Below are 15735 nucleotides of genomic sequence, written 5' to 3'. Positions count from 1 at the left end.
AGCCGGGACCAAACCCAGGTGCCCGTGGCCGGTCTGTGCCTGGCGACAGCAGAACCACAGTCGGGGAGGGATGTGATTAATTACATGAATAACAAACAGCCCCCACCCCACGCAGCTCAGACTGGGGATGCGGGAGGGAAGCGAGTGGCTCGAAACTCAGACAAGCTCCCAAATGAGGCCAGTCTTACCCTATTCCAGCTACGGACCTGCATCTTGGCCTTCACAAGGGACAGGAAAAGTCCTGCACATTTTCTTTAGAAAGGAACACAACAGTGAAAAGCCCCCAGTAGGAGAGTTTTCCTTTCAGCCTGACCTGGACCGTCCTGTGTATCCGCCGTGAGGGCACGGCCACCGGGAGCCAGCCTGCCCACTCAGGGAGGAGAAAAGGGAAGTTAATTGTCACAGCCAAAAGAAAATAGGGAGCTCTTTTCAGATGGCAGGAATGTAACCGTGACGTTTAGTCACTTGCTATTTCTGCTTCCCGGGTGCGTCTCTCTACAGGAAAGCCCCCGGACAGAAGTCTCTCCGGGCAGCATTACACCATGTGTTTGCCCAAACTTTGTGGTGTCTAAACCCGCTCCGAGGTCCCCACGCTGGCTCCTTGGGGAGCTGCGGGGTTTTTGGGGAGGTTCTGTCTCGCCCGCTCTGTGCCTTGGCTGCCTTAAAGCAGATGCATGTGTCTAGCTGGAAAAAGGGCAAACCTGCAGCCCTGGCCTGAGGCCGCTCAGGGTCTGACTCACCAGCTGAAAACAGCAAAGCCCCGCTCTCCGACGCGCAAGCCAGGGCATGACGGCAGCACCGCACGGCCTGCGGTGGGTTCAGAGCGGAAGGGAACCAATGCCACGTCGCTGGCTCTGAAAGGCAGCCATTCACCACCATCATGACGGGGAAATTGCTTTTGCTCCACGTTGGGCTGTGACGGGGAGAGACTCTACCTCGTGGCGTTGCTTCCCTAGAACTCCCCAGCTCCATCACAGGGACAGTATCTGGTCTGCCATGTCCCAGTCCCTCCCAGACTGTGGCTACATGCCCTCTGGGCACCATGCATGCTTCCACGGTTGGAGAGAGAAGAGAGGGACCCGTCTTGGGCTTACTCCAGCACAGGGCAGGCTGGACACCTTGCAGAAGAAGCCCCAGGTACCGGCACCAGGCAGTCAGCTCAGCTCGGGTCACGCTGCCGGCACCGCTCAACCCGCGATTTCAAGGGATTTCCAAAGCACAGCCCAGTCTGTCAGCTGCTCACAGAGGCACCTTCTTCATTGTGTTACCACACTAATTGCAGCCTTGCATTGCAGATGCTTTCTGCCATGCAGCCTGAAGTTCCTCCCATTCACAGATCTTTCTTGGACAAAATGTTGGGAACTTCCCCCATTAAAAATCTGATGGGAGTCCACCGCTTCAAGAGAAGTGCTGCAAAAGGCTCTGCAGAGCTTCTCAGGATGTAATTTATATGGCAGTGGGCAGCCCATGGTGGGTTGTAAACACTCGCACAGGAGCATTCACACACTCAACACTGAGCTCGATGTCGGTCCTGAGCACGGGTAATGGTGACGGGAGACAAGCAAGATGCACAATTTAACTGCCAAAAACGCAGCTTCATCACAGGATGCCATGGAGGGGATATGCATTCAGTTGACTACCCCCACATAGGCCGAGAAAATAAAAGAGAAGAACTGGAAAAAGAAAAAAAAAAAAACAACAAACACAGACAGTTAAATATTTATAGGGAGCCACTGCATTTCAATCGCAACCAGTTTTTTATGTCAGCCGGGACATTTCAGCTCTGCTAGGGCTGATGAGTTCCAAGGGACAGGACACTGCTGACAACCACAACCTGGAGGCTGAACTCTCCTAGCACGTAACTCAGGTTAAAAACAGACCTGGGCAGGGCTGTGCTTCCAGTGGGCACAGCCCAAACAGTGGGACCTCCCTTCTCATCACGGTTGTTGTTCCTGGATGCAAAAGGCAGCAGGAGATGGGAAAAGGCCGCAAATTGTATTTTTAAGAGCAATCCCAAATTGGTCTTGTATGTGGAGTTCTTCCTATCCCGAAGCCTCAAGGCACACAGACAAGGGTTTGCTTGCCTCCCCCAGCACTTGAATCCCCACTGCTAGAAGTCAGGAGGGCAGATCGCACAACAAAGAAGGTTGTGCCTCTGTGAGCAGCTGGCAGACCAGGCTGTGCTTCAGAAATCCCTGAAATCACAGGCAGTGCAGTGGGTTTCCCTAGCACTGTTCCCACCTCGCAAGGCTCACTCCATACGCTTTTCATAAACTCCCAATTTGTGCGCCGCTGGCTACCACCTAAGGCAGGATTCTGGGCTTGATAGACCTTTGGCCAGCTTGGTCTGCTGCTCGGTCATCTCTGCACCGTCCCAGCGCTTTCAGCGTGGTCTGAATTTGCAAAGGTCGGTTTCAGCACGTGCAGGACAAACCTAATGGCCAGGGGTTAAGGTAACAAATCCTTGAAACCAGCCTGATAAAAAGAATAAACAGAAAAATTGAGGAAAGCAATGACAGAAATCAATAACAAACATTACTAGAAAGACAGGAGCTTTCCAGCTGTCTGAGATTAGAAGAATCTATGTCTGCATTATCAATTTTTACTCTTTTTCTACCAGGCACATTTTGTTAATGCTGAAAATTCTGTGTTTCAGCCCTTTGGCAGTTCAGCCGGCCTTAGTCCCTGTGGGATGAGGGTCACAGGTCCCAAGAGGGCTGAGCACCAACCAGACCACCCTTTGTGTAGCGGGACCTGCAGGAACTTTGCCACCTCCCCTTTGCCATGTTGAACTCCCTTCACCCAAAATAAGGGGGGGGGGAAAAGCAAACAAGTCAAGCCCTAGTTCACAAAGGTGGGGCTGAGCAGAAAGGAGGGGTTAGACTCAAAAGGAGAACCCCCGGTCCAAACACAAGTATCTGAAGCAATATTCATAAAGCAAACACCGGGACGACCGGCAAGCAGTGTGCATTTTGCACACCTGACCCTTACCAGCATGCAGATCTCAAGAACAACATCAGCGCTTCTAAAAAGAAATCAAAATAAAAGCACACTGAGTCCGTGAACAACCTTTGTTTAAACGCCATGTGAGAGTCAATACGTTTCTACAGGCTGACTCCCCACAAACGTAAGCAAGGGAAAGTTATCAGCTCTGGGCTCCCAAAATATTTACTCAACTGTCCTGGTTTGACATCAATCTAACATTATTCTGAGTAATCTCGAGCAGACCTTTCCAAAGACCCATGCTGTCATTTTTACGGCATACTCTTGACCAAAACTCAAATGCAGAGCAGCCTTTCCCAAGTGTATTTCCAAGCACTTTACTACCACAGAAGCAAACGGTGTCCTTGCAAGGTAGGAACAGCGCTATGGAAACCCATCCTATGGGGAGAGGAGGCTGAAGGTGTGCAGCCTCCACGTGCAGCATCCAAGGGTCAGATCCAAACACTGCATCAAACTGAAACTGTGGGGGTAATTACGACACCTCGATGAATGGTTTAAGCTGAGCAGAGGCTGAGAGAAGACACCCTGGTGGAGAAGGCTGGGGTGTTTTAGTGGCTGCAGTGGATCTAAAACTTGGGGTTAGATCTCATCTGGCCAAAAGCCACAGCTTGGGAAGCACGTCTGGTGGAGGACGTCGGTATACTCTGCGTGTTTCCTCACAAAGGCTTGGGACACCAGCTCTTATTTTTAGTCTTATTTTCATTTCTTCGTGTAATGAGTTCAGTGTTTCAAGCAGCCCTAGAGGAGCAGGAAGGACATGTCCCGTAATAAAACTAATTAATTCATGTGGAATTTCTAGCCATTATTGTGAAAGTGGCCAAATTCCTCGCTCCTGAAAAGCTGCCAAAATGGCCATTAATCTGGCTGTGGTCACGAGCAGGATTCCTGTGGCCTCCTGCAACACCCGACCAGCCCCCGGGACAGGGACTGCAGAAACCAAAGTGGATGTTGTTATTTCCTCACACCGCCTCCCATAGCCCCAGTTTTACTAAACAAGAAAGTTGCCTCAGAGGGCTCCATGCCAAATTCCTCCCAGTGCCCCCAGAAAGCATGCCCCAGTCACGCGCACAGAGGTCTGGACCTCCAAAATCAGCCCAAATCAGGCATTTCAGCATTATTCCAAGCCCTGCAGACCAACTGTTTTCACCTGCCCAGCCTTGGCGATGCTCTCAGTGACAGGTGCCCTGAATTTGTCTGAATTTGTCCTGGAGACATCAGAAGTTGTATTCCCACCACCCAGCTGGGTGTGCTAGGAGGCTGAGCTTTTCGGATCCCATCTGCAGGCAGTGGGAAGCTGGGCTCCTCCACAGAGAAATTCCAGGCAAGAATCTCATTGACTGAAATCCCTCAATAATGCATAAGAATTAATGGAATCTGTCTCTCTGCCTGAGAGCTGGGGGTGACAGGGTCTGCAGGGCCTGGCAGGGGAAAAAAGCATGGAATAAACTTATTTTAGTCACTAAAATCAACAACAAAAAAATTACTCAGAATACCCACAGGGAGACGACCTATTGCGTAAGAAGGCACCATTTTGCCATAGTCTCGTTTTTCTCCCCCAATTCTGGACAGCTTTTTAAATTCAGTGATGGGATAGAAAGTTACCTTCAAAATAGTACCTCTAGTGCTGTCTCACGATCCAGTCCCAGGAATGGGCATATTCCCTGAACACCACCAGCAATCCAGACCTTCTGCCCCAAATGTCCTGTGTAACGGACCATCTGTAACAACCTGGATTTCTAACAGTCTAAACAAAATCCTCCCAAAATACACCTCTGCACAATCCATGGAGGCAGCACTGTTCACCATGGCCAAAGGAAAAGGTCCCCTAACATGGCCACCCATTGCTTTAGGCCTCCTCATCCCAGTTTCCACCATGGCAGATGGTTTACCTGTCCATTCCCATCACAGTCAGATCAAGATGGTGCTACAGTGATTGTCCTGCCATTATATCAATCTGGTTTATATGACGTTCAGAAGAATGGAAAGTGCCCTCTACACATCAGGGATTGTATCAAACTCATGGCCCTTGGTTAGTGGTGGGTACTGTGCTGGAAAAAGAATGGCTGTTGGAGCCCAGTAGTGCAGATAGGGAGAGGTTCCGCCACAGGAACTTTGTCCTTGACCAGTTGGACTAAGAAATGCCTTGCCAGAGCCTGGGATGGAGCCTGGAGCAGATCTTCCAACCTTCAGAAAGCAGTGATAAGACTCACCATAGTATTATCACTCAGCATTTTCCTTGCGCTGGTTCAGCTGCAAACCTAGAAGAGCAAACTAGCTACCGTGTGGAGAGTGGATTGCAACATCTGTGACAAGTGTCCCCAAGAAGCAAGACAATTCACCAGTGTAACTGGAATTTGGTTTTAGCAAAGGCACTGCAGGTTGAGCGAGGAGGACCAGGAGGAACAGAAAACAGCCACGGAAAGCCCTGGGGTTGCTGGGGTAGCCTCACTGCAAACCGGAACACCATGGTGGCCAACCACCCTGACCCTACAACCCCCACACCAAACTCTCACGGTGGTCAGGACCCAGAGGACACAAACCAGGCACCTTGGGGAGCCCCCAAGCCAGGCACCCCAGATTATCCACAGCCTCAGTAGCTCCACGTCCCTGCCAGGGCAGAGCCCCAGCACCAGCCCCGGGCTCCAATGGTGCAGGACGGTGAAGCCCCACATCGGCCACCCCTCCTGCTCTTCCTCCTCATGCCATTCCTCTTCGCTAAACCTGAGTTCCTCTCCCCATTTCTGCTTGCTTTTGAAGTGCCAGATGAAACAGCAGCAGATGGAGGCAAGCCGCTCGCCCGCTGAAAGCAACGGGAGACGAGCGTTTCCACATGGGCTGTGTGGGAGGGCTGCCATCGTGCTGGTCCCAAAACCTGCATCTCCCCCGGCTCAGCCCGCAGCCAAACGGCATGCCGAGTGCCACAGACAAAACCTCCTGGATTCAAACAGAAAATGACCCCCGAGCAACTTCCCAGATACAAAAAAAAGGTCAGATTCTGGCAAGCTTCACTGCTTCTGCTCTTCTGCCTTCACTGGGGCTGCTCAGGATCTGTCCTGCTCCCCTTGAGGGCAGAATTTGGGACTTCTAAAATATAGGGCACTCCAGACCCTACAGGAAACAGGCCACACTAAGGGAAAACACACCTGATCTTTGGAGGTATGAAAAATGTCTTGGAGGACACCCAAAAGCACAAAAACGCCTTCAACAGACTGAAGAGCAAGCACTCCTGGGACATGGACATTAGGTGCCCACCCTTTTCTACTTTTAACTTAAAACAGCAAGAGGACAACATGTGAAGGTTATCAGAAAACCTCCCCACCTAGCCAAGAGAAGTCCATTAGCATGGATTGGATCTTCTACGACTAGCCGGAAGAGCTGAGAACAGACTGCCCTGGCTGAAGTCTGAAAAGCAAGATCTTACAGGGAAATCTTGCTGTGAACTCCAGCAGAAATACCAGGCAAGGCTTCATGAATTTTCCCAACATTATAGGACTACAGGACTCTCCCACAGACAATGCCATGCTAGTGACTTCAACAGCATGTCACCACTGTATGTATCCTGCATCACCTGGCTACAAGGACAAGCTGCGAGGAGGCACAAAAGCCCCTCTTTCATCTCACCTCCAGTTAGTGAGGTGTCGGAGACGTTATTAATTCCAAGGGCAGAGCATTAGGAACCCCCTCATCCCACCTGAGCTGTTTTATCTGCAGAAAATTGTAAGGAAAAGCAGGGATTTCAACACGGTCCAATTCCCACCAGCGCTTTGTGTCACTCTCAATTACAGTCCAGAATGAAATACCAAGAAATCGTTCCTCGCGGCCGGCAGAATTAATGGGATCTTTGACTACAGAGAGCACCAGGCAGTGAACTTGTTCCCTTACCAGCCAAGAGGCACAGTGCTGCTTTCTTCAGAATAAAAGCCACAATGTCAAAGGATAGTTTAAGGCTTATAAAAGTGACCTGATGTTTCCCAGTATTCCAGTCCGTAAGAAAGGCACATGATTAGTGACCCTTTCCTTTCTAAAACAATTTATTTCTGCCGTAAGCTGATGCAGCGAGAGACTTTATCTTCCCACTGGTATCTGGCTAAATTACATGTGGGGCAAAACACCGAACAGAAGACAATCAATAATGCAGTTACAACAAGCTGTCAAATGCTGGGCTGCAGCAAAGCTCCGATAACTGTGCGCTAACCCCTTTCTCTTAAGCCTTTGCCCAGGATCACCACCACATCATGTTCGCTCATAATTATATGTCAACGCGCACGTTTAATGAGGTCACACTTGGCCAGTTTGCGAATGAGAAACACCTCTGAGCTTGCTGGCAGTGACTGCTGAAGGTGGGCAAGGATGTTTCAGTCAGAGACTGAATCTGCTGAAGGTAGTTTGTCTTTCTGGAAATAATAGTAAGACTGAATCTGCAATCTGCTAAACCGGCAGAAAACTCATCCTTCCAGAAAAGTGAAGATTTGGTTGGGTTAACTCCCCATCATGGCTCACCCGAGGTTCCAGGCAAGGACCAAGACATGTATGATGGACCATGAGGATGTGCACAAGGACAGGGAGGGAATGGGGCACGACTGTCACAAGATCAGCTCAGCAGGGATGAAAGGCAGCCAAGAATAAGCTGCACAACACGTTAGGACACCCAGCAAGGATTTTTCCTTCTCTCCTGAGTCGCCACCAGGAGCACGTGCCACGGTTAGCCTCCAAATCCCATAGTATGCTCGGCACCTATGAAGTAGCATCTTGCCGCATGTCACACAGCAAAGGGACACCTAACGCAACTCGCTCTTCCACTGAGGACAAACCTGCCTCTTCTGGCAGACGCAAATAGTCAGCAAGGACATGTTGGAAAGCCAAGCTCAATGCGTTCAATATGTGCTGCTAAAGGACACCCTCAAAAGTGGTCACACATGCACCAATTTAGGCAGCACCTCCCCGAGGAAGAGCTGGGGGGAAGATGGGTGGAAGCGATAGTGGAAGCGCATGCCGTGACAAGGGGTTTGCATCCCTCTGATTCGGAAGGGGTCTGCTAAGCGGCCAGTGGATCAAAGTTACGTATTTCACCCTGATTCAAGGAAAGAAACCAGGAATTCATACACCACCAAGCTCAGCCCTCCTCCTGTAACAGAAATGCTTTAAAAGCATCTCTACATTTTACCTTGGCCTTCCTCTTACTCTGTCTGCCTAAAGCAAAAGACCTTCCCTGAAGGAATCTGAGCCCCAGCAAGGAAGGCAGCTGCGACCATGCTCAGAAAGCTGGAATCCAAGCACAAACGCAAAAAAATCCACCAAGGAAACTGCTGTTCCTCCCAGGTCCCCAGTGCTGAACACAGGACCAGGAAAAACAGGTACAGGAGTATTGCTGGCCACTGGGATGAAACCCTGTCTTCACAAATCCAGTCGTGTTTGTGGGTAACAGCAACAGCCACTCGTGGGGCAGATAAATTATCCCCAGCTAATATTGCAGCCAGGTCTAGTACGGAGCCATACACAAACACACCTCTCACATTCCAGTTTTCACTGTTTTGCCTCCTGAATTGTTTATCTCGGCTCAATTCCTGGATGTGGATAAAACAAACGACATGGACTTTCTCACAGACGGGGCTTCTTACTGTTCCCTTGACAAATACCATGCTCAGCGAGTATGAGCCTGAAACCCAGAGGAAAGGAAACAACTGCAAAGGGCAAGAAGGAAACAGATCATTTGCCAAGGGACAGCATGAAAACACATTTCTCCTTTGGGCCAGAGCCTTTAAATCTTCTCAGGCTTCCCCTTCCCTCCAAACCACCATTTTCACACCATCATCACCCCTCCTAAAGCAAACTCAAGTGAAAGTGGGGCAGGGGGTAGCATTATTTTCAAGAAGCTGCTCCACAAGGTGTTATTTACTGTCTTAATACTTAAAGATGACAGCCAGCCCTGGGTCTGACCAGGTTAGCTCTTGACCAGACACAGTTGCTATGAAGGAACTTGGAGACCTGGTCCACCTACTGGAAAAGCCCCAGAGGCAGCAAGGAGAGATGAGCTGTGTGGGATTTTTTTTTTTTTCATTCACATATCATCCTTAGAGCTGTTATTAATTGTATTTCAATTTTAATAATGTCTTCCACAGCAAGGAGCTCTGCCGACATTCGGTTTAGCCTGGGCAGAGCTGCTGTAGTGGCTGTGGACATATTAACACGCTCCTGTGGATTTGGTTCTTGCGGTTGGCTTCTCTGGTGTCTAGCAATGTCCAAGCTTGCATAAGCCAGGCTGAACGCCTGGTTGCAGCACTTGTAGCTAATCTCCCCCTCGCTCATGTGCTTCTGTCTCAAGAGGCATCTAACATGGGACCAGGGGGACACTCGTAGCGTGGCTCTCCTCTACCCCTCGCCCACTTTTTAGCAACAGAGTGCCTTCAGGACCTCCACTGCTGCGCTAGATCTGGCCAACTTGACTGACGGGCTCAGAAGTTGTGGGGGCGGAAGGACAGACACACACACGCACATGCAGTTCGTGATGGACGCTTCATTTGCTTATAAAAGGAGGAGAAAAGCAGAAGTCTTCCTGGCAATTCGGTGGAGGTGAAAAATGCGCTCATAGCATAACTGGCATGGTTTTCAAGTTGCTGTTAAAATTCCTCCTATATTATGCTACCTCCAACCCCAGAGTCTTCTGTGTTTTGGAGCAATACATTAAGCTGTCTTTTAGCAGTTGCCTGCCAAGGGGAAATGGAGGTTTTGACATCTGACCCATAAGGAAGGATGTGTGGCATTTGGGGCTACCCAAATAAGGATTTTAGTTGGATGCTAAAACGAGCCGCGTTGTTAACAGTTAACTATTTTGACGCTGGTTTGGTATCATGGGAGTTCAAAGTGGAGACCCTGACCAGGTGAATGAGGCAACCCCAGCCCTGCAAGTTCAAGTTTGCCTGAGGCCACATTCTTTGCACAGCTCTCTTTCCATTTGGAAAGGTTACTTTGCACTGGCGTGGACTAAAAAAACCACATTTGTTTTAATAAAGCAGTGAGATTCCAAAGCAGGACTCAATAGCCAGCAGTGGGTTCTGAGGCAGATCCCGCTGAATTAGTACAAATATCCCAACAACAAAATAAAACAATACTACAAACCCAACTGAATTGCTCTGATAAAGGGGAAAAAAAATCCCTTAACTGGTCAGCTTTGAACAGTGGCTCAAGAGCCCTTTTTTTCAGAGTGGAACAAGTTTTATTCCTAGGACCTTGTCTCCATTAGGAGAAAACAGATTGTTCTTCAGGGATTCTCATAACTTGGGCAAGACAACTTAGGACATTTGCTGACATCACTAAGATCTGCCCTACTCCATCTCCAAGCACAAGTTCCCACCTTGGAGCAGCATTGGCACCCTGCTGCACCTTGAGCCAGTTCAGGTCAGTGATCTGACAGAAAACCATTGGCTTGTTTCCTGGGGCTGGCTTTCTGCAGGATTAGCTCCTGAGCCAGCCTCCTCCAACACAAGGTGAGAGCTAAACCCAGCAGAAGGAAGGGAGAGGGACATTGCAGCTGAGAGCTGGCCAAGACCACGCAAGCCCCTGACTCCAAAGCAGAAGGCAGCATCCTCACCCTCTGGCTGAGACTGGCGAGGCTGAGAGACCCCAACGCTACCAGATATGCCTCTCAAAGCATATTGTGTCTCCGGGACCCATTTGGTCCTAGACCTGCTTGGAGAGAAGATGGCTATCGGGGACTGATCTGCAAAGACGCAGACTGCTAACATGACGTTCAGACAGTCCCCGCTCTGCTCCCCGTGTCCTGGAGGATTTCGGGCACATCGTTTAGCCCACCTGCAAAACAACATGCCGATCTCGCTGAGGCACTGGAAGAATAAACACACTCAAGACTGGCACGAACCCTCCGGCAGCATCACGCGCGCAGTAACAACCCTCTGTCCCCAGCTCAGGCGGTTCCACTCAGCAGTACGTAAAGTTTGTGACACGGTGACCTGAAATAAACTGTAAAACAGTGTGGTCCCGTGGCATCGAAACTATTCCAGAGGCGCTGATCCCTGGAGGTGCCGAGCCTCCGTCTCGCTCCCACCGTCGGTGGGAGTTCATGCACTCGCCTCCCCCGGGGGGGTGGGGTAGAAGTTCTCAGCCTGATTTCCACAGACTGCTGCTATTTTGTTCCAACATTCCCAACATCTTCAAAATACCCAAAGCCTCTTGTGCAATGAGCAACATCCTCTGCTTCCTAGCTACATGGTGGTTTATGTTACTTTCCGCCTACAACCATTTCAGGATTGGCTTTGCAGACCTAAGTGGAAGACTAAACAATGCTGGAGCCACAGCAGGAGAATTTGCAGAGTTTTATTTCTTGTTTCATTTGGGCAATCGTTCTGCCTCTCATCAGGGACAAAAAAACTTGCCAACCTCTTAATTTAGGAATAGCACGAGCTCTGCATTCCAGCCCTGAATCAGCCAAAGGAACCTTTTCAAGCTGGAAAGGGGAAAAAGGGCAAATACCTTTAAGCACATTTAAAAAAAAAAAAAAAAAAAAGCCTCAACACCTGCCTTTTGCAGGCAAAAACCTGCTCTCAGGGCACTCTTGAAACTGGCTTGACATCAGCATTTGAAAGGGAATTCCACTCCCTGCTCTTCCCTGTCACTGCTTTAAACAAAAAGCACACTCTCCCTCGTATACGTTTTGTTATACGTTTTGCAGGCACGCTGCAGAGGGAAGCGACCGACCATGTGAGGCTGAACAGAAGAGTATCAAGTGAAGCTGCCAGACTCGGGTCTTGTTTTTGTTTGGGGGTTTGGTTTTATTGTTGGTTTTTGTTTGTGTTTTTTTTTCTAATGGCTACAACAACCTGTTAAAAGTTTTGTAATCTGAAGAGAGCAAACCCTTTTCTGGATGTCCAAGCTGCCTCTGCCAAGACATGCTCGACTGTGAATATTCCAACTGCATGTTTCACATCATGCTGGTTAAGGATGTGCCAGTATTTTTATTATTCAACCCCTATGGACATTACAAAGCACCACATACATTGAAGTGTTCTTAAACTGTGATGTTTACGTGTGTGTATTACGCACGGAGATAACAGTGAAATAAATCACATCCATTATAAAGGAATAAGGATAATAAAATCAAGCAAAATACCCAGTGAAGTAACATAAAAATTCTGAAATAAAGTCCGTAAAAGCAAAAAAAAAAAAGGCAGCATTAACTCAGAAAATCACCTCTCAACCCATCACTGCAATGCTTTCTTCCCCCCGCCCAGTTTCTTGTAAAAGCATAAGCCTGGAAGTCAGCCCCAGATTCTTTAAATCTCAATGCCCTTGGTTTCTTCTGGAGAGTGTAAAATTCACTCCCTTGACACTCATATTCTGTAGTCAAGCAAGATTTCACATCAACGTGTTCTCCAGACTCCCGGCTCTCTACAGCCCTTTGCAGCAGGGCAAAGGAGGGGGGGGACAGGAGGGGGGACAGGAGTGGGGACAGGCGTGGGGACCGCAGCAGTCGCAGCCATCGCAGCCTGGGTGCACGGAAGCAGCAGCTTGCAACGCACAGAAGTTTTCCCCGCTGCAGGTTTTTCTCCATCCCCCTCCCTCCATTTCTCCCCCTTTGAGCAGAGCAGCATGTGCAGGTCCCCGGCTGCACTCCCTTTTAAATAAAGCCTCAACAAGAGGGAAGGGAGGGAATTCAAAGTCGTGCTGCTGAACTAGTTATGCAAACAGGGTCAGAGCCCCGGTCTTAGCCAGGGGAGTAAAACCAGCAAGGAGGCAGAAATCAAGGAGGGGTGAGTTCCAAGGAGAAAGTGCTGGTTTCTACTCCCAGACCCAATTCGGCAATTTTCAACATCCCACAGAGGGATGCTGATCTCAAGAGAGAGGAGGCATTAATAAAACCAAGCTCTGTTGCATCAGCATCCCCAGGAGCGCTCGCTCCCACAGCAATCGCAGCAACAGGTCAAGAGCCTGTCGGCATCCTCGGGGCTCTGCCCTCAGGGGATGCTCCTCTTCCTCCTGGCACCCAGTGCCTGGACCATGGGAGGCAGAGGGGACCAGGGTCCCCATGGCAGAGGCCACCCCAGCTCCAAGGTGGGCTCTGCTGGGACGGTGGCCGTAGGGAATGGAGTCCGCACACAGCAGGGCCCCCGCAGCCCCACAGCCAACCCCTTCCCACCAGGCAGCATATCATATGGTCCTCCCACACCGCCTCTCCCAGTATCTTTGGGGCGCCCATCACTCTCCGGGGTGCTTTTACTCCCCGATCAAACCCAAATCTGCACTTCCACCTCCCTCTGCTCCCCGAAGGACTCCCCCTCAGCTGCATCTCCCCAGACTTCACCCATGGGTTCTCATCTCTAGAAGACACCAACCTACCCCCTGCTCCCGGGGCAGTCCCTGCATCCTTGCCCCCGCCCCCCCCCCCCCCCCCCCCCGCTCATTACAACCCGACCCTGGGGTTCCTGCTCTGTGCCAAGGAAACCTCGCTCTCTAACCCCCGGTTTAGCTGCACCCCCAGATACCCCCTTTCCCCCACACCCCCAGGGATGCAGTCACACTCCTTCCTCAACTCCAGCACCTCTCTCATTCCTGCCCGCTTTGTCCCTCCCTGGACTCTCTCTTTTCCCGCAGGGATGCCCCTTCCCTGCCCTCCCGAGGGGTCCCTCTGCCCCGGGAGGATCCTCTCTGGGCCACCCTTTAGGACCTCTTTGCCCCCTGGACGTGCTGGTGCCCCGCTACCCCATCGCTCGCTGCCCCCAAGCCCCTCTGGTGCACGGTATCCAGCGCCCGGCGCTCCGTCTCCGGTGCCCCACGCCCGGTGCGCAGTGCACAACACACGGTCCCCAGGGCTCGGTCCCCGGTGCTCAGGACACAATGCACAGTCCCCGGGGCTCGGTCCCCATTGCCCGGTGCCCCACGCCCGGTGCGCAGGGCACAATGCACGGTCCCCACGGCTCGGTCCCCGGTGCGCGGTCCCCCGAGCCCCCCCACGCCCGGTGCACGGTCACCAGCGCTCGGTCCCCGGTGCGCAGGGCACAACGCCCGGTCCCCGGCGCTCGGTCGCCGGTGCGCGGTCCCCCACGCCCGGTGCCCGGTCCCCAGCGCGCGCTGCCCGGTGCCCAGCGCACGGCGCCCCGTCCTCATCACCAGGTCGCCGGCGGCCCGCTGCCGCTGCGCGGGGCGCCGGGTGCGCGGTTCCCCGCGGCGGCCGGTGCGGGCTGCGCGGTGCCGGGCGCTGCTCACCTGCGGGGCGCTCTGCGCTGGCGCCGTACTCGGCCGTGTCGCGGCGGCGGGCGCAGGTGCCCTGTCCCTGCACCAGGGCTTGGAGCGGCAGCTCGGCGCCGGGGTCGGGGTAGCAGCGCAAGCCGGCGGCGCAGCGCGGGGTGTAGACGCCGCACGCCTCGGCCTCCAGGCGGGCGCACACCGGGCAGCAGCCGCAGCCCGGCTCCCGCACCAGCTCCGGGCAGGGCGGGCGGGCGGCCGGGGGGCAGGCGGCCAGGCGCTCCGCCGTGCAGGGCGGGCAGCGGAACAGCACCTCGGGCAGCGCCGGCCCCGCCAGCGCCAGCGCCGCCGCCGCCGCCGCCACCAGCAGCCGCGGCCAGGCGGCCCGCGCCGCGCCGCCGCGACCGACCCCGCCGAGCGCCATGGCGGGACTGACGGGGGGCGGCGGGGCCGGCAGGTGGACCCGGCAGCTCGGCCCCCTCCCCTCCCCGGGCGGCGCGGCGGGGCGCGGAGGGGAGAGGAGCGGCGCGGAGAGGCGCGGAGCGGCGCGGAGAAGGAGCGGAGCGGGGCCGGGCGCGCCGCGGCGCCGCCGGGTCCTAGAGCCGCCCCCGCGCCCGCCCCCCCCCCCACCTCCCACCCCCGCGGGGGTCGGGGCTGCCCCAAAGGGGAGAGGGGGTCAGCCCCACAGGGCGTCGGGGGAGGCCCCAGAGGAGGTTGGGGATGGCCCAAAGGGGAAACGGGGGTGTCCGGGACCGACACGGGGAGAGGGTTTGCCGCAGTGGAGGTCAGGGTCTGCCCCACCGGGGATGGGGGTCTGGCTCGCAAGGAGGCCGGGGGATGCCCCGCTGGGCAGAGCAGGGACAAACGCGGAGGTAATCGGGGCCTGCTGGAGACACCTGGTACAGGGAGGGATGGAGATCCTACCCCACATGAGGGTTGGGGTTCTGCCCTGCAGGGACAGCCAGTGCTGGGTGATCTCTGCAACCTTCTTCTGGGCGAGAAGGCGGCTGGGGGGCAGGCGGGGGCTCACCCTTACTCCGCTGACCTAGAGGTTCCAGGCCAGGTGGCAGCAGCCACGTTTCAGGACAGGTCCCATCATGGAGATAGGAGGGCAAAACCTGGGCTCAGGCACAGTCCCACCATCCAGCCCCCGAACGCTGGGCCTGGGAGCCACCCTGCCTCCACAGGGACAGGACCCCAAGGTCGGGTGAGCCGTTCTGGAGAAGAAGGGCTCCATGCCCATAGGGCTGCCCGCATCTCCAGGCTGTCTCCCCAGAGGGGAGCGTTTACACCCCCAGACCAAAGCCTCGCGCAACGGGCTCAGTCCCTCCTCTGCAGCACTGCCCCACGGGGGTGCCCGAAAGCCAGAGTACAAGCCGGGGTGCAGAGGCAGAGCTCTCCAGGCTTTGGGGTTTTGGTGTGAAATCCCCATTTCACACCCTACCACACTCCTTTCCCTATTGCCCGGCTGTCACGGGCTACCCAGAGGATATTAAGTGTAGGGGGTATTACATAGAGGTGACTGATTTTTTTTAT

At 53.3% G+C, this 15735-nt stretch overlaps 1 protein-coding gene across 1 annotated transcript in view; it reads right to left on the bottom strand.

Moving 5' to 3' along the window:
- Positions 1-14623, bottom strand: part of IGFBP2 (insulin like growth factor binding protein 2) — a 66650-nt gene extending 52027 nt beyond the window's left edge. Inside the window, exon 1 of the mRNA XM_054209250.1 lies at positions 14221-14623. Coding sequence (XP_054065225.1) covers positions 14221-14623 — 403 coding nt within the window. The remainder of the gene's footprint in view (positions 1-14220) is intronic.
- Between the last annotated feature and the right edge of the window lie 1112 nt (positions 14624-15735).

This window comes from Rissa tridactyla, chromosome 7, assembly GCF_028500815.1.
Source record: "Rissa tridactyla isolate bRisTri1 chromosome 7, bRisTri1.patW.cur.20221130, whole genome shotgun sequence".
Classification (NCBI taxonomy): domain Eukaryota; kingdom Metazoa; phylum Chordata; class Aves; order Charadriiformes; family Laridae; genus Rissa; species Rissa tridactyla.
Note: the sequence above shows the minus strand (reverse complement) of the source record. Positions and strands in the feature narration are given on the sequence as shown.